This window comes from Oryza glaberrima, chromosome 1 (assembly GCF_000147395.1).
Source record: "Oryza glaberrima chromosome 1, OglaRS2, whole genome shotgun sequence".
NCBI lineage: Eukaryota > Viridiplantae > Streptophyta > Magnoliopsida > Poales > Poaceae > Oryza > Oryza glaberrima.
Genome location: NC_068326.1, coordinates 224,499 through 245,523, shown reverse-complemented (window position 1 = coordinate 245,523; position 21,025 = coordinate 224,499). Strand labels below are relative to the sequence as shown.

General features: G+C 41.5%; 2 protein-coding genes across 4 annotated transcripts; one reads left to right on the top strand and one right to left on the bottom strand.

Annotated features, from left to right (window-relative positions):
- Positions 1-1,642: 1,642 nt before the first annotated feature.
- Positions 1,643-6,499, top strand: LOC127762946 (alcohol acyltransferase 9). Its single transcript, XM_052287494.1, has 2 exons — positions 1,643-2,182; positions 4,925-6,499. Exons 1-2 carry the CDS (start codon positions 1,754-1,756, stop codon positions 5,900-5,902), a joined length of 1,407 nt encoding a protein of 468 aa, XP_052143454.1. The 5' UTR covers positions 1,643-1,753; the 3' UTR covers positions 5,903-6,499.
- A 2,977-nt stretch (positions 6,500-9,476) lies between these two features.
- On the bottom strand, positions 9,477-16,304 carry LOC127784256 (protein THALLO). Of its 3 annotated transcripts, none has more exons than XM_052311460.1 (16): positions 16,140-16,304; positions 15,996-16,034; positions 15,860-15,906; positions 15,129-15,228; positions 14,629-14,885; positions 14,169-14,284; positions 13,711-13,795; positions 12,394-12,573; positions 12,148-12,303; positions 11,992-12,069; positions 11,764-11,900; positions 11,563-11,668; positions 10,294-10,571; positions 10,151-10,217; positions 10,006-10,074; positions 9,477-9,928 (listed from the first exon to the last, which is right to left on the bottom strand). In XM_052311460.1, exons 1-16 carry the CDS (start codon positions 16,237-16,239, stop codon positions 9,797-9,799), a joined length of 1,947 nt encoding a protein of 648 aa, XP_052167420.1. In that variant the 5' UTR covers positions 16,240-16,304; the 3' UTR covers positions 9,477-9,796. The 3 variants fall into 3 exon arrangements, with proteins under 3 accessions (XP_052167420.1, XP_052167414.1, XP_052167426.1); XM_052311454.1 differs by having other exon boundaries at positions 11,563-11,671; positions 16,140-16,303; XM_052311466.1 differs by having other exon boundaries at positions 11,563-11,671; positions 12,160-12,303; positions 16,140-16,302.
- Between the last annotated feature and the right edge of the window lie 4,721 nt (positions 16,305-21,025).

The following is a 21,025-nucleotide window of genomic DNA, read 5'->3' as shown; positions in this document are numbered from 1 at the left end:
CACCTAATACATGCAAATCACCAACGTCTCTAAGATTAAGTATTAAAGGGAAACATGTCGATAGGGGATACCCGCGGATCGTATTCTGAGGATTTTGGGGTACGTTGATATAAGGATCTACACAACACGACATCAAGCACACAGAAGACATGGATTATACTGGTTTAGACCCCTCATAAAGTAACATCCCTAATCCAGTTTATTTGGGATTATGAATAAAACCACATACTACAATAGAGAACAATAGAATCCTAATATCAAGTCTTAAAGGGAAACCCTAGTCCATCGGAGGGGATTATTTAACCCCGTTTTCCTTGCGAAGGTGGAGTAGAGCCTTCACAAATTTTCTTGGGCTTGCCACACTGACTTAGAAACATGAAGGAGATACCTAACCAGCTAGCAGGCTGTCCTTCAAGAGTGAACAAGCACGTGAAAGGTCCAGCGTCGATCTCAAGTGCTCAAGCATAAATCCTAGTTCACAAGCACTTAATCCCCTGAAATTCCAACTCAAATCCCATGAGTTTAATGAGAGAGAGAGAGAGGAGAGCTTAATGAGAGAGAGAGAGACGGGGTGAGAAATCAAATGAGGAGCTAGAGGAAGAGAAAGTGTGGGTTAGAGGGTATAAATAGCCCCAACTCCCAACTAGTCGTTATGGCATCGCCAGCACGATCATGGAGTCTTTGAGCATGGCCCTAGAGCCTTTGGGTTGCCACATCGTTGTGGCAGAAACTGATCTCGGAGGCCCTGGAAATGGGCATCAACACTCGAGGAGACTTTCCAGAGAATCCCAGCCAGACAAAAAGGCCACAACCCCAAGCTGGCCCGGAGCCCCCGCCCCCTTCCCCGAGCAATGGCCCTCCGAGCACCTAAGGAGTTTTGCCGGAGTCTCCGAGGTCTCCACCCTGAGTTTTTGGGCTTGCAGGTGGAATGCGCAGAGCTTGGCCTTGGAGCCCCAGAAATGGTCCTTTGGGCACCCGAGAGAGCTTCCCAGAGTCTTCGGGCTGCCTAGTTGAAGCATGTATAGAATATATCAAGGAGCATGGGACTTCGAACACTTTAACTTAAGAATCGAGGATGGATTTTGAGCATTTTTTGTCATTGCCTTGCATTGCACACACCCATATTGATAAGTACGTCATGCTTAGACTCAGCAAAACATGCCACGAATCGAGCAATTTGCTTGGGTCGGCTCCAAGCATGTGTTGATGACATCTCACGCAGCTCGTCGGCTTCATGATCCTCTTCGGTGCTGGCCCTCCCTCATCTCCCGCTGCTACTGCTATATATGTTCCTCGTTTTCCGCTGGCCGGTGAGGGTGCTTGCTACCTCCATCGCCCCCTGGCCACCCCGAAGCCTTACTATGTTTTTTCAGGGGGTTTAGTTGTAAAATAAGTTATAAAAAGGACCAATGAGTTTATATATGGTGTCACCAAATGGGTGAGGTGGGCTTTGAAATGGGCCTTCAATGTATCGTTATTCTTTAGGGTGGGTTCCATCCAAATTTGTCGTGTCGTATGTTGAGGCCCCGGCAGGTGACCCGTGGGTTTCTTTCCCTCCCCGGGCCAGCGGGCCCAACAGGGAGATTGCCACCCCTATATAGATCATGTGGTCCGTCCTATATAATTAAGGTAGGTAGATAGAGTAGAGGGCGGGCGCGCGGCAGCAATAAGCATTATATAGGGAGGGAGCGAGAGAGAGAGAGGTGGATTGATTTGAAGCAGAGCGCAGCAAGCATATACTAGCTAGATATATATGGAGATCGTCGGCGAGTGCGAGTACAGGGGCGAGGCGGTGTTGGTGAGACCGAGCTCGGCCACACCGCGGCGCTCCCTCTACCTCTCCAACCTGGACGACCAGCGATTCCTCCGTTTCTCCATCAAGTACCTCTACGTCTTCCCGCCCTCCGCCGCCGTCGCCGCCGACGCCCTCAGGGCCGCGCTCGCCAGGGCCCTCGTCCACTACTACCCACTCGCCGGAAGGCTCAGGCACCACGCCGACGATAAGCTTGTGCTCGACTGCAATGCCGAGGGCGCGCTCTTCGCCGAGGCCTTCCTGCCCACCCTCACCGCCGCCGACTTCCTCCGTGCCGGTGCCACCGCCAAGCCGCACAAGTCCTGGAGGAAGCTGCTCTACAGAGTCCACGCCGCCACCTTCGTCGCCGTCCCGCCGCTCGTCGTCCAGGTACGTACTGTATTTCATTCATTTCGTATTTATTATCTCTGGAGTCTGGACGACGTCGCTAGCTCTACTTAATTATATATCATTCATTCATTCATTCATTAACGACGAACTCACTGATGCACTATCTAGATACTACATGATCGATGCTATATACTATTAATTAGTTGAGTTTTTGCTTTCCCTTAAGATTATCTATATGGCTGCAGACAGTACAGTACATCGATCGAACTAGTGCGTGCTGGTTGAGCTAGCTAGCATTGATATTCATCATCGCCGGCCCGCCCTATTGTACGTAGTTCGATCGATACTCTACTATGTGGAGATAAGGGATTAAGGATAATTATTGATGGTATGATCATCTATAGTAGTATTAATTAAGCACCCCCACCCAATTGGTCCATAATAAAAAAAAAAGGAAGAAGCACTACTTCTTCCCCCCCTGATCGACCTGTGTTTGATGATGATGATGAGCTTGTCTGCTTTTTTCTGCTGCTCCAATCCTACTACACTAGTTGGTGATTAAAGTGGAGCTTCCTCTTGACTCCTGAGAGGACTTAATGGAGATGGAACTGCAGGCTTGCTGCTGATCTTAATCTATTAGTATATGTTAGTATTAACATTTCCTTTAGTTTGCTTGTGGCCACCACCCAAATTAAGCAGCAGCAGCAGCAGCTGGAGATTAAATTTATTAATTAGCAGCTGGCTGGTAGATATATATTGTTTAATTAGTGCTAGTAGTAGCTAGCTGGAGTGAAGTTGAGGTGTAGTATATACAAGTACAAGGATGAACAATAATGCGAAGTGGTGGCTGGGGTGGCCATTGAGCCATTGGTAAAGTTAGCAGAAAAGAAAAAGGCTAGCTGAGAGGATAGTGTTAGGAGAGATCGACTTTAATTTCTTTGTGAAAAGAAAGGCAGGCATGGAGGCCATGATCTTTATACCAGCTAGCAGATCGAGGAGCCTTTTAGCCATATGGGATGCATCCATATTCCATCATGGGTAGTCTCCATCTCTTGTCCATCCAAATTTCTGTCACCAATCCACTAAGCTTTACTAGGAGTAGATCACTAGGACTAGCTAATAGATTTAGATTGAGGTCAAGCCTGTCTATCTATCAATCTAGCTAGGAGTATCATCATATATAGTACATGCATGCATGAGCACCAACGATTTGTCAATTTGTTCGATACCCCAACATGACCCTCTTAATGTACATGCTCCTATCCAGGAGTATATGCTCCTTTGCTCCTTGCTTCTTAGTGAGTGAGTGAGAGTAATGCTTGACAATATATAGCTAGCTAGATGAGATGAGAATGGGATATTGATTTCTGCAAAAACTAAGAGTAGGTTAAACCGGCCGGCTACCTCAAAAGTAAAGCTCAAAATTATATACTCACTACGCCCCTACAAAGAACTTGAGAAACGCCTAGGGGTCCCAGTTAGCTTCACAAGATAGTGGGCTAGACGACCTGGGTTCGAAGCCTCATCTCTTCCTCCCCTAATATTCTCTGGGTTCGAAACCTTATCCCATCCTTCCCTAATATTTGTGTCTTTTCCCACAAAGAACACATTTTTGAATTCATGTATCTAACGTTTAACAATCTGTCTTATTTTAAAAAAAAATATGATTTTTTAAAAAATTACCCACATATAAAGTCTTATTTATGTTTTATTATCTAATAAAAATAAAGTACTAATTATATTTTTTTTAAAAAATAAGACGAAGAGTCAAACATTATATAAAAAACTAAAAGATGTTCTTCTTGTGTAACAAAAGGAGTAGTAGCTATATAGGTAAGTAGTCTTCATCAGTTTAAAATTAACCTCATTTTGAGGGTACTCTCACTTTTCCTCCCTTCCAAAGATCACTGTAGCTACTAGATCTCTGTGGATGTGTGCATTCATTTTGAGAATTGATTGATTCATTCAGACTAGCTTTGCCAAAGCCTCCAACAATTAATATCAGCCCCATCGTTTGGCCTAAACAGCCAAAGAATAAGCTAAAATTTGAATTTTTGAACTTGATTTTGAAGTTGATTTTGAGATGCTTTTAACGTAATTTTTTTAATATTGGCTTTTAAATCGCTACGAACAAATTTATAAAATTTTTACTTATAAATTAATTTTTATTTTCTAATAAGCCATTTTGGCTTATTAGGCAAAATGGGCAACCGATGGGAGCCTATATTAATAATAAATGTAATATTGTGCAACTTACGATTTGAGAGGCAGGAGATGGACAATACAGTATGCATCAATGAATTGATTGATACTCCCTCCGTCAAATAGAAAACTAACCTAGTATCGGATGTGACACATTCTAATACTAGAAGAATGTGTCATATCCGATTCTATATTTATTTTTTATGGGACGAAGGGAGTATATGGTTGGAGATGCGGAACATGTTAACATTCAAATTTGAGTCGGTCGATCGCTTACTACCCTCCACTGCCAATAATCTTGATTATCACTAGTAGGAGTACACTCAGTCGTCAGTCAGTGTCCTGCGAGCTCTGCTTTTAACTCATCCTGTCCAGCACTCGAGTAGGAAGGAGTACACTACAGTCTACAGTGCAGTGCAGTACTCCCTCAGATTGATCGATCGATCAGATGGTGTCGTATGTTCATCACTTGTCTGCACCAATTCAATTCAATTTTCATTCATTCAAGGAGATACAGATACTATACTCCTAGATAGAAGATGGAGTAATTAATTATAATTAAATATGTTTGCGTTGCAGGTGACACAACTGGGGTGCGGAGGCATGGTAGTGTGTACAGCCATCAGCCACTGCGTCTGCGACGGCATCGCAACCGCCAACTTCCTCCACGCCTGGGCCGCCTTCGCCGCAGCCGACCTGGACCTCGCCGCCGATCGTGACGACGACCTCTCCGTCGTCCTCCATGACCGCCGCGCCTTGCGCCCGCGCTGCCCTCCGCGCGTCGCCTTCACGCACCCGGAGTACCACACCAGCAGCAGCAGCAGCAGCCTCCTCCTCATCCAGCCCCAGCTGATGCCGCTGGCCCCCGTCTCCCTGACCTTCACAGCGGCCCACCTCCGGCGCCTCAAGGCCCGGTCGCTCCGCAGCTGCACCTCCTTCGAGGCGCTGGCGGCGCACGTGTGGCGCGCCTGGGTCCTCTCCCTCGCCCCGCCGCCCCCGCCCGACATGCGCGTCAAGCTCCTCTTCTCCGTCAACGTGCGCCGCCGCCTCAAGCCGGAGCTCCCCTGGACCTACTGCGGCAACGCCTTCGTGCTGGCCTGCGCCGAGGCCACGCCGACCGAGCTGGCGGCGGGGGCCGGGGTGCGGCTGGTGCAGGAGGCCAAGGACTGCATCGACGACGACTACGTGCGATCCACCGTGGACCTCCTCGACCAGCGGCGCGGCGCCAAGCCGGACCTGGCGGCGACGCTGGTCATCTCGGCGTGGACGCGGCTGGGGCTGGAGGACGTCGACTTCGGCAAGGGGAGGGCGGCGCACATGGGCCCCCTCACCAGCGAGATTTACTGCGTCTTCCTCCCCGTCCTCGCCGACCCCAACGCCGTCACCGTCCTGCTCTCGTTGCCGCAACCCGCCGCCGACACCTTCGAGCACCATTGCTGCAGCTGCTTCCTCCTCGACCTCGACGACGACCAGCCCGCCGTACCCGTACTAGTGGACAAGCAGGACCACGACAACCAGCTCGTGCGTGCCCATCATCAACATGACATCCTCGCCTAGTAGCTTCTTAATTAATGCACTACTAATTAACTACTATTTCCATCCCAAAATATAATAATTTTTACTACCTCCGTTCTAAAATACAATTATCTCTGCTTTACAACTCAAAATTTGTCCAAAATACTTATTATCACTATGGAATGCTAATTATCATATAATCACTTCCTATTTCTATTGAGAAAATGTTTTTAACAGCTCGAGTAGACGTCCATCCGTTTATTGCATATCATCTAAATGATTATGAAAAAATTAAAAAAATATGAACATGATAGATCAATATATAATATATCAATCCACAAACATGCAAGTTAAAATTTAACTTCTATAAATTATAACAAAAATAATTTGAACTTGCATGTTTGTGGAGCGATATAGGTACATATTGATATATCTTGTCTTTGTTTTTTTTTTGAAAATTTTTCATAACCATCCCGTTGACATGCAATAAACGGGTGGATGTCCACTCGAGCTATTAGAATTCATCTCCGTAAGTTGATTAATTAATGCATCTCCATAAGACCGATATTATAATTAATCGATCGATCAGAAAAAGTATGCCTCTTTTCGATCATTTCCTTTTCTTTCCTTAATTATAATGAGTGCCCATCCGGCTAGCTTGTCCATCGCTAGCAGCCATCTTTGATACGCAAAATGATATGATATGATGCAACATTTATCAAATTAATTAATTATCTAAAGCTTAACTATTTTCAACTCAAAATTTAATTAAGTCACTAACAGTTAAACTAGTCTGTCTGATAGCTAGCTCCAACATCACCTTAATAATTAATTAGTACCTTTTGTGTCATGTCACCGGCGGAATTGAAATTAGCACCGACACTTTTACAAAGTGTAGTCGTGGTATCTCAGGCAAATCTGAAACAGATTATCATCATGCATATAATATTCTACTGTATATTAACTATATTGATGCAAAGGTGACGGACCTAGCTGGGCTAATAATTAATTTACACAAGCTTCAATTCCATCTGCCACTAGCTTTCTAGTACCTTCTAAATATATTAAAAATAATTAAGGTCATATATACTTAGCTTATTCCACAGGAAAAAAAACAAGAGGATAAATAAATAAAAGGCCATATGTAAAAGCGCGCGTCCTTAATTACTACCTTTATCTCTAAAAGAGTGTCCTTTTATAATTATAGTCAAAAAAAATTATGAACAGAGGAAGTGATGGTTGGGTGTTATATTTGAGATGAAGAGAGTATAGAGCAACCACAAATTTATGAATTAATGCGTAGATGATGCATGCGCGCCACGACGCGTTGATGCAGATCCAATCGAGCATATATACTAGTATGAGAGGCAAGAGATCTCGAATTCACGATCGATATATATTCAAACCGCGGCCAGTCAAACATATCAAGAAAGGAATACCCATCAATTACAAATAGTGAGAGAGATATATAATTTTTAAAACATAAATAAGAGCTAAATACGAATCGCGTGTTCGATTTTTCGTCACAAAATCGGGTGCCCATCCTCCTCGCGGCCATGCTTCTCTCCGACTTTATCCTGGTCAGATGCATGCTGTCCTTTGCTACCTCTTCACATGCATGGATGCACATCAGCCATGCTCCCGTAGGGGTGTAGACACATAGGCCTGTGCCCATATGCATGAATGCGCATCAAACTTGAGTGAAGATTCAAATATTTTTATCTTGTAAACTATTATCAAATTTAAGATTAGATTGCATCATTATATTTCTTGCAATTAAATCTTTATAAAAAATGTTACACGATTATATTTTGATGGTAAAATATGTATATCCCAAAATAGGACATTGTTTCACTACTTATAAGATAATGTTTCAGACATATGTGACATTTAAAAAATATTGGTTGCAACATCGATGACAGATACAATAAACATTGAGTTCCAAGAAATGAAAAAAAAAAGATCACATTAAACATAAAATGAATTTGCAAAATACTTGATCTTGTTCTAAAAAATTATATCACGTATGAAGCATCAAGTTGTAAAGGTTGAAACATCATAAAGTATTTCCTAAAACATCTAAAAACACCGTGTGCAACATTTACATATCGGAAAACATTTATTGAAACACTAAAATACTAAAATAATAGCACGTGCAACAACTAAAAGATATCTATTTAAAAAATTTAGCGGAATATTATCATACGAAATCTTGCTTTAAAGATTTAATTGATATGAATACAATGGTATATAATCAAATCATAAATCAGATAAGTAGTTTGAGAGAATATTCGTCTTGAAGGTTAATACTCTATCTGTTTCTAAATATTTGATGCCATTGACTTTTTAAAATATGCTTGATCGTTCGTCTTATTCAAAAAAATTAAGTAATTATTAATTATTTTCCTATCATTTGATTCATTATTAAATATACTTATTTGTATATATATAGTTTTACATATTTCACAAAAGGTTTTTAATAAGACGAACGGTCAAAACATATGCTAAAAAGTTAATAGTGTCAAATATTTAGAAACGGAGGGAGTAACAACCTTGCATGCATGGATAAACAAGAATAGAAGAGTGTATGTTGTTATATATACATATATATATATATATATATATATATATATATATATATATATATATATATATATATATATATATATATATATATATATATATATATATATATATATATATCATTTGAATTCTTCTTTTTTGAAGAGCGCAACCATCCCAATAGTTTGGATTGAAACACAGATGAAGCGAAAGCTACAACATTACAGAGAGATCGATCGCGTCGAAGCAGGAAATAGGGTAACCTTACGCCGTCGATCAATCGGTCGATAAACTCAGAAATATCGCCTTCATGCAGCCTGGCGAAACCTTAATGCATACAGTACATACAACCAAAACAGCACGTGAAATAAAACCGCAATATTCTTTTTCGTTTTAAAAACGAAAATATCGTCAATCGGCGGCATTGCATTGCTTTTTGGTCATGTTAGAGAAGGGTGAATATATGCTAATCAAGCTCGCGTAGGGATCTTACGGAACTACTAGTAATTAAACCTGTTATTTTCATCAACCGAGGAATTTTCTTTTCGATAATGAAGGCAAATCCATGCATGATATACCTCTATAGATAATTAATTGCCCATATGCGTGTACAAATGTCTTGCTATATAATAACTACTATATAAGCAACCTGGTCAACTTTTACAAAGTTAACATATTCTAGGACTGAATTTTAGGTAGATTTAACATATTCTAGGACTGAATCTGGATAGGGAGGATATATCACAGCCACCTAAAATCTCTTATATTTTAGGACAGAAAAAGTACTAAACTGCACCACCAACAGGAGGATCAGTGTGTTAATCATGGATGACACAAGTGATGAGAAGCAAACTCACCGTTAAGAACACAGGCAAGTGCAGAAGGATTCTCTCACCTTGGAAAAGACCAGGACTGATCAAAAGGCATTTCATTATCTGGACAGACATTCTGAGAAATCCTCAACCACGATTCCATCAAGCATGTTGTCCCGCATGAATGACAAGCATAAGGATGCACGGACGACAACCAGGTGCATCCATCGTGATCGTGGTGAGCACTGAGCACTCCCATAATCCCACTGGCCAATGCAGACAGCGCCATGACCATGAAAGTATCCAAATGGTCCAATCTCATTCTCTGCAACCGAATCCTCCGATCCGATTCCCTGCACGACGTGCTCCAGGCGCCTCTACATGCTTCCGGCAACTCACCCTGGGACTGGGAGGGCTCTACACTCTAGTTGGTACAAAATCGAAAGACAATCCATGCATGCTCTCTCTCTCTCTAGGCAAAACTGTTACTGGCAAATTACAACCATGAAACTTCCTACCATCAAACAAAAATTTCCATGTTGGGCGTAATCAATTCGATCCATCAGCCCTTGAACCTAACACTACGGCTCACATTTGGATTAATACCAGACATTTCACCTCCGTATGGTCCTGAGGGCTTCTTCACGCCACGCACTTGACCTCCCCGCTTAACAAGTTTTGTTTGATGCTTAACCTGAACACTCACAAGCAACAAGTCAGTGCATTCTCAATGATTAGCTCCACTGTCTTATGCTATACTATGCTACTTACCCTGTATTTCTTCCGTGGATTCTTAAGCTTCTTATTTCTCGAGCGAGTCAACCCCCGGTTCTTCTCCATCTACAACAGTTTAGATTTCTTCAGCCATACATATCAGAAAATTTAAAATTATAACAGGTGGTACCAAACACTTAACCTGGTATGAGATCTTCCTCTTGCCATCTCCTTCAGTTTCTTCCTCCAGTGATTCAATAACAGGGTTCCTGTAATACAACAAATTAGTATTTGCGTGACATTTCTTAAAAAAAACACCTATCAAGCTTTATCAATGGAACTTACGGCGAGTATTTCTGTTCTTTACTCGAGAGCTTTTCAGTCCTCCGCCTTTTAACATCCTTGTAAAACTCATCTTCAGACTCTGATGGTCCAATGTCATCATCACTGCCATTTTCTTCACTTAATTGATTAGGTCTCTCTTCAGTATGATCATCTTCCTCTGGCAAGTCATCGTCTTCAAGTGTACTAGCTCCTACTCTTGCAAGAACACGTAATTCGTGCTTTCGTCGTCTTTCACCAATTTCATCTCGCTTTGGAAGCTCGTCATCACCAGAGACAAACTCCAAAAGAGAACCAAAAAAAAAAAGAGTAAGCACCTGTTGCAACTGTCATAAACACAAATAACATACTCCCTCTGTCCCAAAAAGACTCAATTCCTGGGTTTTTGTGTACAACGTTTGACTGTCCGTCTTATATGAAATTTTTTTATGATTAGTATTTTTATTGTTGTTAGATGATAAAACAAGATTAATACTTTATGTGTGACTTATATTTTTAAATTTTTTCATAATTTTTTTAAATAAGACGGACAGTCAAACGTTGGACACGGAAACCTAGAAATTGAGTCTTTTTGGGACGGAGGGAGTACAAGAGCATTTGACAACTGGCACACCAAAGAAGAGGCACATGCTAAAATTAATTCAAAAGTCATGTATGCAACTCTGCAAGAGCATGTTAATGGGAACCAGGCACTAGGGCTGATAAAGAAATATCACCAATAACCTTAAAAAAAAACTGTCCCCGTTACATAATTCTGATGATATCTCAAAAAGAACAGGATTTCAAATTGTATTACCAAGTACAGTACCTCCAGCAAGTTCATGTCAGGTTGTGTGAACTATGGGACTATTTATTAGCAAGTATGTTGCAGCAGTTTTCTCATCTTAAACCACAAGCCAGGGACAAAAACTACCGTCACATTTACAAAATGCGTGTTGCTTTTAGGAAACTTATTTGAAGCAATATATTTGAGTCTCAAATGCAGTGAGCTACTTACACATCAACATTGATACTTCAGTCTCTAATGCAGTGAGCTACTTACACATCAATATTCTAGAGTATATAAAAAGGCTTTACCACTTCTGTTCCTATAGTACTGAATTTCAATCATCTCAAGAAAAGACTTTGGTTAACTGAGCACACTTTAAATCATTTCAAGCTTACATATTATAACAAGATTACAGAATTTTGTAGTAATTAAAAAGAAGCTAGCCAAATATAAAACTGTTAAAGAGATGGGGGGTAATTATAACAAAGGTTATATATGCATACCTTGTTTTTATTGGATTTTGCCGCAGCTACCAGGACCTTACTAGGTTTGATGGCTTGAGTATTTTTCAGCACTTCATCATCAAAATCATCCAACGTTTGCAGGTCACTTCTAAATATCGATAAAAACATATTGTAAAAATCATCCAAATATGTAAAAGTTATCATGTGAAATAATTAAGTGATGGCACAACCATAGATCACCTATTAGTTGTCCTGGTGTTTGAAACCTTCTTACGTTTCAATCGCGTCAAATTATAGAGCCCTTTTTCTTTTAACCTCTCTTCAAGGGTTGCTCTCACCTTCAACATTTCAAGGCTTTGCGAACCAATATGCTCATCCTACAATTTAAATACTTGTTCAGCATTTATGTATCTGCATTATTTTCAAAATAAATGCTAAAATATATTCTAAATATTGTTCGCATTCAACCTTGCCCTTTCTTTTGGCAATTTCATGGTGATCCTTGTTAGAGTGGTCCTTCTTTGTCAACTCTGCAACTTCCACACCCTGAATTATTGTCATGATGAGTTAGTGGAATTTTTCAATTGTCATGTTATTAGTAAATGAAGTAGGATGAAGCACCACTTCTATTTTTACTTTGTCTCGTAGTAGTAAATTGCTAGATATATTCTTCTTGTCCAAAGAAATCATGTCTGCCACATCCATGATATTGCTATCAGGCATACAATAGTCATCACTGTCCTCTTTTTGTCTTGGAAAGTTTACATTGGCATGTTTCATCTGTGGAATGATGGGACACATTAACTCCTCACAGCAAATAGATAAATAAAAAAAACAATGTTTTTGACTCATTTTAGAAAAGAAACGAACCTTTTCTACTACACTCTTGATCTCTACAAGACGAGCAATTACAGGATGATCCTGCACAGACAATCCCTCAGCTTTCATAAGGAGGTAGAAGGTTATAGCCTGACAATAAGCCGCTAGGCAAGCTCGTTTCACTTCCAAAGGCTGCATTTTACCCTTATCCTTGCTTTGCCCAGCTGTCACCTGCAGTACAGTGTTTATTATAAAAAGACCAACCAGAGCTAAACCTAAGAAGAACAATCATATAAAACAGTCATAAGAATAAAATATTGAGTTAAAATATTTTTCCTTATTCCTTTAGTAAGTTTTGCTGCAATCTTCAGACGATCATATTAAAGATTAGAAAAAAGAAGTGTTGCAACAATGCTCACAGCAATTATAGACAGGGTGCATAACACTTAATGTCCTCATGCACCCATGTGGAGAGCAAGGGATAGGAACAAGAGGTGGCTACAAATGGTTCTTTAAAACAATTCAAATCAGAATTAAATGACGCTTCATCAAATGATTAAAGTCATTTAAATCTTGCTTGTTTTGCAAGATAAATCAAGGTCTTCTTTTCTGGGTTGCAATGAAGAAGATTTTGGCGCATCTCAAAATAGGAATGTCTTTATAAGCGCAGAATTATTTCACTGAATAACTGACCACATTGTTTGTATCATTATTGAATATGCCACTGTATGTGTCCAAATACTGCAGAGTAACATCATTAAACCCTATAGGACTGTAGGGATTTACAGACGGTAAACATGAAACATGTTATATATAGGAATATATCTGAGCACATGAGTTCAATGCGACGTGCAACGCTGCTACAGAGTGGCATATAACATTTTAGAATATCGTTTGCTGTAACACTGCACTATACGTGCATTTCTGCTAAGCTAAAAAGAATATGACCACGTCCCTTGATCAACAGAAGATGTTCATGCCATGGGACATAGCATGAGGTATCAAATGCTGAGTGTGATGAGCAATGACAGTGACAGTGACACATGACAAGCAAATTTATATAAAGGGTATGACATATAGCACAAGATACATGTCCACCATTGCTATGCTACTTCCAAATTATAATAGGAAAGACAATATGTAATAGTAATAAAAAGGTAACTGCAACAGGTAAACCTGCCACAGGAGTTGGAGGGTAAAAATGGCACAAACACAAAACGTGGCAAATTGTACAGTTTGGTCCCAATGTCTCATCAGGGAGAAAAAGGTTTCTCGTCTTGAATTGTAAACAACAACTAACAGCAATACAATGATCACTACAAGAATCATAAACAAGCATGTGGATTCAGTAGCACAGCAACAAACTACCTCATTGGTGACTGGTCCTATCACCATTAGTTCTTCATGGGCATCTTTTAGCTCGGACAACAATCCAACCAGTTCAGGAGCAGAACTGCATTAAATTCAAATATATGGATATCATCACGGATCGAAACTGAGACAGAAAAAGACAATGTCGCTCTTAATGGTACTGAATTTAGATATTTAAAGTATTGCAGATCTAAATATTTAGTCCTTCATCAAGGCTAATGCCACAAGATTGATTCGACATGATAAACCAAATATTGGGGTGATGCCAACACAAGCATCTGCATTAGAAATACTATCCAATGTCAGTGACATGTGGTCCAGGAGACCAGCACCCACATGCCAATGATAAAAAGTTTCTTCAACCACTGATTGTTATGAACATACAGAACAAGCATGGGCTTTGAGAGGAAAATAGAAAAAAAAAAGGACATTGTATATGTAAAATAAAAGCAGACCTGTCTAGCACACCCATCTTCTCATCTCTTGACAAGACAGCAAACTCCTCTTTCATTTTCACATAGGTTTCAAAAGAGTGTTCACCATCAGGAACTTTGACTTGATGGTTGGATGCCTGACAGTCAACATGAAACAAAAAATATAATAAAGTATTCTCTGTTAACTTCATATTCAATGATCATCAAAAGACGTGCTACCATAATATTTGTGAAAACACTAACTTACTTTATATACAGAGATTACGTCAGTTAGTAATTGTCAAGTAAAACATAACAACAAAAGCAAAAGTGCCATTCTTTGATAAAGGTGGACATTAACATGAAATTAGTTATGTGTACACCCAAATTATGCATTTAACTAGTTATCTGATAAGTAAAGAAAGATAACCAAAGAGGTTTGAATGACGTTAAATGCCATATTCCATGCTGAAGCAAAGAAGAAAAAGATTCAGACAATCACCTTAATGGCTCTATCCTCTTCATCACTTTCACCATCTTCTAATCCAAAATCTTGCATTGATAGCTTGCTCTCCTCCTCTTTCTGGATCCTCCGTGTCTCTTCATAGTCATCCTCATCATCACCAGACTGTTCACCAGCATCATAATATGCATTTTTTCCTCTACCCCAGGAATTTTTATCCTTATGATCATCCTCATGTTCATCCATGCTGTCATCACCTCCAGCAATTTGTTTCACTGCCCTCTCTGCTCTTTTTACTAGAGGCACAATAGGTGTTATAAATACTCTTCAAATTAAAGAAACAAATACATCCAAATAAATGGTGCAACAGTTTCCTCATTAAAAATAAGGACAATTTAGAGCAAACTGCAAAGGTTAGTTCACTTCAGCCAATTTATTAACTTTAGTATTGATGCCAAACAAAGATTGCTAACCGAATAGCAGTATATGCTGTATGCCTACAAAAAATATATACATGCTAACATATTTGTTGGACTTACATTTTGCAATAAATTTGTCATCCCATTCATCATAAGCAGCTTTGTCCATGTTGCCATCCTCATCTCCCTCGCTGTCATCAGTTTCATTCTCAGAAATACCCTTTTTTTAAATAAAAAAAAATGTTAAACAGTGCCAACAGATAGAAAACAAACTGATTATAGTTAGTTAACTACATAATCAAAAGAGGCTGCTAACTAAAGAGAAGACCACAAATAAATCTCTGGTGATCATGGTCCTTAGAGTGAAGTATATTTTATACTACAGTAACAGCTCAAGTGTAGTGAACAACCCTCAACTATCTAAACCAGTTAACATATCCCATGTAAGATAAAACAAAACTGGATTAAGTGGTGGTTTCATGGTTTTGACATCCCGTAAATATACTTTTTGACTAATATGGCAACTATTTTTTACATCTTCTATTAATTGGGTGCAATATTATAGAGAACTTATATTAAAGAAAAGGTTAAAATGGGGCTGGATTTCCCTTGGGGGTATTTTAACCGGTTATGTTGGTTGTGCTTGAGGGTTGATTTTGGACCAAGATCATAATGCCTGCTATTGCTATAGTGGTATTCAGTAATATCAAGATTGGGAAATGTACCCGCACCCCGGACCCCGGTACAGGCATAATGGACTAGAGTAAAAAGGCAGTAGTAGAGAAATAACTGATCGTCATACGAGGCGATTACCCGAAAGAGAAAGGAAGGGAGCATAGAATAGAAATTACCTCGAGATCGAAGACGGGGTGTTCCAGGTCATCCTCAGACTCCGTATCTGAAATCCATCCATCCATTCAGTAAAAAGATTCAAGTAAAAAGGAAGAAAAAATGACGGCTGGTCCATGAAAAGGAAGAGGGGCGGACCGTGGTCGTGGAGGGGGATCATGTCGCGGTGCTTGTGGACTGGAAATACCCACCCACCCACCCAACACAGATGGATAAAGCGTGAGATGCTGGAGGTGAAAGAGGAAAGAGGAGAGAGAGGGGGTCAGGTCAACGTTGTCTTACAGGCGTCGATCTCGTCGTCGTCGGAGGCGGAGGCGGCCATCACCGGCGGCTTCACGGTCGGGGGCCTCTTCCACTTCCCCTTCCCCTTCTCCTTCCCCATGCGAGCAGAAGCAGAGCGGATGAGGCGGCGGCGTTGTTGTTGATTTGTGGGGTTTTAGGGTTTTGGAGATGTTGCGGCGGTGCAGGAGAGGAGGCGGCGCAACACCCACATGGGCTTTTCTGCCTCCTCCTATTGGGCTTCACAGGAGACCACTGGCCTGGCCCAGTACGTGATTATTTCTCTCTCTTTCCATTTTTTTATGGAAAAAGTGCACCAAGGTCCCTCAACTTGTCATCGAATTACAAAATCATCATCCAACCACAAAACCGGATATCCGGCGTCCCCCAACTAACCAAAACCGGTCATAATAGGTCCCTCGGCGATTTTAACCCCGGTTTTGTCCTATGTGGCGGCTGACTCAACGTGGGACCCACGTGGGCCCCACATGTCAGGCTGCCACATCAGCACATGGACCTTCTTGTGCTTGGCGTTGAGCTCCTTAGAGACGGAGGCCTTCTCGTTCCTGGCTGTGCTGCGCGCCCCCTGAAATCCCTCGACCCCGAACGGAAACTCCTCTCGAATCCGAGGGCAAACCAGGCGCCAGACCAGGATTCGCCGTCTCCGGTGCCCTTCCCCCCTCTCCTCCTCCTCCTCCCTGATCTCGCCGCGTCGAGGGGAAGAGAGAGAGATGGGCAGCGAGGAGAGGGGAGGGATCTGTGCGTGCGTGTCCTCCCCGGCTTGACCTTCCTCCCCTCCTCCCCCGATTTCATTTCCTTTACCTTCTATATTTTTTCAATTATAAAAAAATACCTGTGCGTTGCAATAGGTGAAGGCTATTTTAATATTATTATTATTGTTATACGGTTTAGCTAAGTTGAAATTAACTCTGGGAATTTGATTGGATATTTTTTTTAGAAAATCATGAGATGTAATTAGGAGTTTGCATGCGAGTTTTTTCAAAGAGATTTCTTATATGACTCCTTATGTATTTCTAAAAACAAATAAACTTAAAATCCGACTTAAACATGGATCTGTATTTCTAAAAGCGAACAGACTTTAAAAACCGACTCAAACACGGATGACATATCAAAATAATGGCAAAAACATCTTCAATTTTTATAATAGTAAAGATATATCTCTGTTCCAATATGTAGGATGGGTCTGAGTCTAATCCCATCTTAGTTTACTAAATTTTGGAACGAAGAGAGTATATGGTTTTCTTTTTGTCTCCATCAGCGAAGTAAAAGACTAAAACCAATTAAATAAACGAATTTGTTAAATGTCATTCGACATAAATCTAAGGATGATATCTATAGATTTTGGACCATTATCTCCTTTGACTCCTGTGAGCTTCCCCTCTTCTCCAGCACTGGCAACACCCCTAATTCCGACAAGGGACATACAAATTAGCATTTGGGTTTAGGGTTAGGGTACGAGAGTGGTTTAGGGTTAGGGTACGAGAGTGGTTAGGAATAAGTTCATATGAGGTCTCTTAACTTGTAAACGAATCCGATTTTCGTCCCTCAACCGGAAAACTAGACACAACGGGTCCCTTAACTATTAAAACCAGTGCAGATTAGATCCCTCGGCGGTTTTGAAGGTGGTTTTGGCTGATGTGGCGCCTACGTGGCTAATTTAACTCGGTCTTCATCTGACGTGGCATTGACATGGCGATTACGTGGCAATTCGATCCGGAAAAATAATAAGACCTGTGGGACCCACATGTCTCCGTTTCACCCACAAATTAATAAAAAATAGTGGGGCCTACATGGGCCCCACATGTCTTCATCTTCTCTTCCGCATGCGAGCGAGGCGGGCGGTGACCTCAGTGACGCGCCGCCTCACTCCACCTCTGAGCCGCCGCCTTCCTTTCCCCTCCCCCGCCCTCGCCGCCGCTGGCGTGTGGTGCCAGACGAGACGACTGTTGGATCCCGTGTGCACCTTGCTGCCGCCGACGGCGAGCTCGACGTACCACATGTTGAGCGCCATCTGCCAGAGGACGAAACGAAGCCTCCCTGCTCGACGGAGGCGGCGTCGCGGCCGCTGGGCCCACGGTTGCAGCAGCTGGTAGCCGCCTGACGCCGCCATGTACTGCTGCAGAATATACTGTGCCGACGCCGACTCTTGTATTTTTCACAGTGAGTGAGTACCAGATGCACAGCCATGAATCAACCACATCGATCTCCTAGAAGCGAAGCACCAAACAAGCAGGTGAAGCAAGAAATGTGCCGTACAATGAGGGTCCCCTTGATAGAGAGGAGAGGCAGGGGATCTGCTAGCTTCAAAGGGATGGGGGCCAGCGGCGTGCCCATGACGCGGGGGAGGAGGTGGAGTTCGAAGCAGTGGAACGAGTCGCTCGAAGCCTCGAACCCCCGGGACCGGCGGTGGCTCGGAGGTGGAGTGCGGCGGTGGCGCGCGAGATCAGCGCCTCGCCGAGGTGGCCGCCCGCTGCCAGCCTCGCTCGCATGCGGGAAGAGAAGAGAGGGGAGATGGAGAGAGAGAGAGAGGAGGAGGAAGAGGGGTGAGTTGAACTGACATGTGGGGCTCACGTGGGTCCCACTATTTTTTTACTATTTTCTGTGTGAGACTGACATGTGGGTCCCACGGGGTTTTATTATTTTTCGGGATCAAATTGCCACATAAGCACCACGTCAATGCCACGTCAGATGAAGACCGAGTCAAAGTAGCCACGTAGGCGCCACATCAGCCAAAACCGCCGAGGGATCTAATTTGCACTAGTTTTGATAGTTGAGGGACCCGAGGTGTCTGGTTTTCCGGTTGAGGGACGAAAATCAGATTCGTTGACAAGTTAAGGGACCTCATATGAACTTATTCCGAGTGGTTATAGAAGAGGGAAGAGGGTGTTTCCCCAACACTTAGAGAGATGGTCGGTGGACATAGGCAAGCAGCGATGTGCTGGAGCCACGAGTTTGGCAACGATGGTGGCCCAACGTTGGCATCGTAGGGCAAATGACGAAATTGGTTAAGAGGTGGTGGTGGATCCCAACAACAGAGAGCCGCCAGAGACTGGGAGGACGACGAGGCAAAGGCACTCGTAGCCACCACCTTGGGGAAGAGAATGGGAAAGGAAAAATGGAGGGGGCCTTGTCGGCATTGTTTTACCACTTACGGGTAACCGACGAGGCCAAGCATGGAAGAGTTGCGTGTGCAAGCACGTGAAAGTAGTGTGCGGTTAGGTGGACTTATGAGGGAAGGAGAAAAACTAGGGTTTAAGTATGTTGCACAAATCTCAAAGTGATCCAATGGTCCAAAATTTAGGAGTTATTTTTATATCAAAAGCTACATAGACAATCCCTTAAAAAGTCATTTATAGGTACAACTTGTTTATCCGTATTATTAAGGGTCTACTGGCTAATGCTGAGAATAGAATAGGACAAAACAAAACAAAAAAAGACATATCATATTTCAAATTTTAGAAATGGGAAAAAACATTATGCTAAGGATCCGTTTGGTATTGAGTTTAGGAGTGTCAATTTGCTCGTTTTCAGTTACCATGTTTCAGGAACCGCAAAAGGTGTGTTTTTTCAAGAACTTTTTTTATACAAGTTTTCTTTAAAAAATGAAATATAACTGTTTTAAAGTTAGCAACAATTAATGGTTTTAAAATTCATATTTCATCTAAAATAAGAAGAAAATGGTCATCCAAATGATTTATGAAGCTAACAATATCCAACTGCATAAAAACTTGAATAAGGGTGGTGTGTACTGCGAAATTTGAAAACTAAATATTATATGGCACAACTTAAAATATATATAGTTTTATACGATTTCGACAAAAATCCTACTATTTGCTAAAGAAAATTTGTTTGTGGGCCTTGTTCACGTCGCTTAGGCTGGGTTCCTTCATTTTTGCTTCCCAACACGAAGAGTGCACACGGAAACGGAACGGTCAATTGGCACATGATTAATTAAGTATTAGCTATTTTTTTTCAAAAATTGATCAAAAATGATTTTTTAGCAACTTTCATATATAATATTTTTATAAAACACACACCATTTAGCAGTTTGAAAGTGTACGTACGGAAAACGAGAGGGGAGAGTTGGGAATCGGCTGGAACGAATGCAGCCTTATTGTTGTGTTAGCTACACTCGCAAAAAAATAAAAAAAATGAAATTTAATTTTAGAAGTTTTGTTTATCGCAATTTATTTTACTAAAATGGCTTTCAAACGGCAAACAACAAAATACTACTCCCTCCATCCCAAAATATAAGTATTTTTAGCATAGTAACATGTCAAACATTTTTAACTTTGGCCATTAATAGCAAAATAAAAAGGTCAATCATGTAAAATTATGTTACTAGATTTATCATTAAACAAATTATCATAATATACAACTCTTTTATTTAAAATATCTTATTTTTATAAATATTAGTGATCAAAGTAGTATCTCAGAGACCATGCCAGGATCTAAAAATGGTTATATTTTGGGACGGAGATAGTATATAGTAATAAAATATTTTATTTTGGGCTGAATCGTTTTTTTTGTTGGTGTGCTTTGAATGCACAAGGCATGTCCCGGTGGCGCTCGCAGTTGCAGGTTCTCCCAAAAAATTGAGCACCACAAATAGGGGTGCGCTCGGCTCGTGGTCGGCTCGTTGAGAAAAGCTAACGAGCTGAGCCAAGGGTTTAGCTCGAGCTGGCTCGCAAGCTGCTCACGAGGCCAACGAGCCAGAGAAACACCAGGACCAGGAGTCCACTCCGAGCCGGGCTACCTAACCAGAAAAGCCCATTAGTGGCCCAATAGCCTATTTCCTTGAGTAAACAAACCCTAGAATCCCCAATTCACAGAGAAGAGGCACGCAGACAGTAAGGAACTCAGGCGCC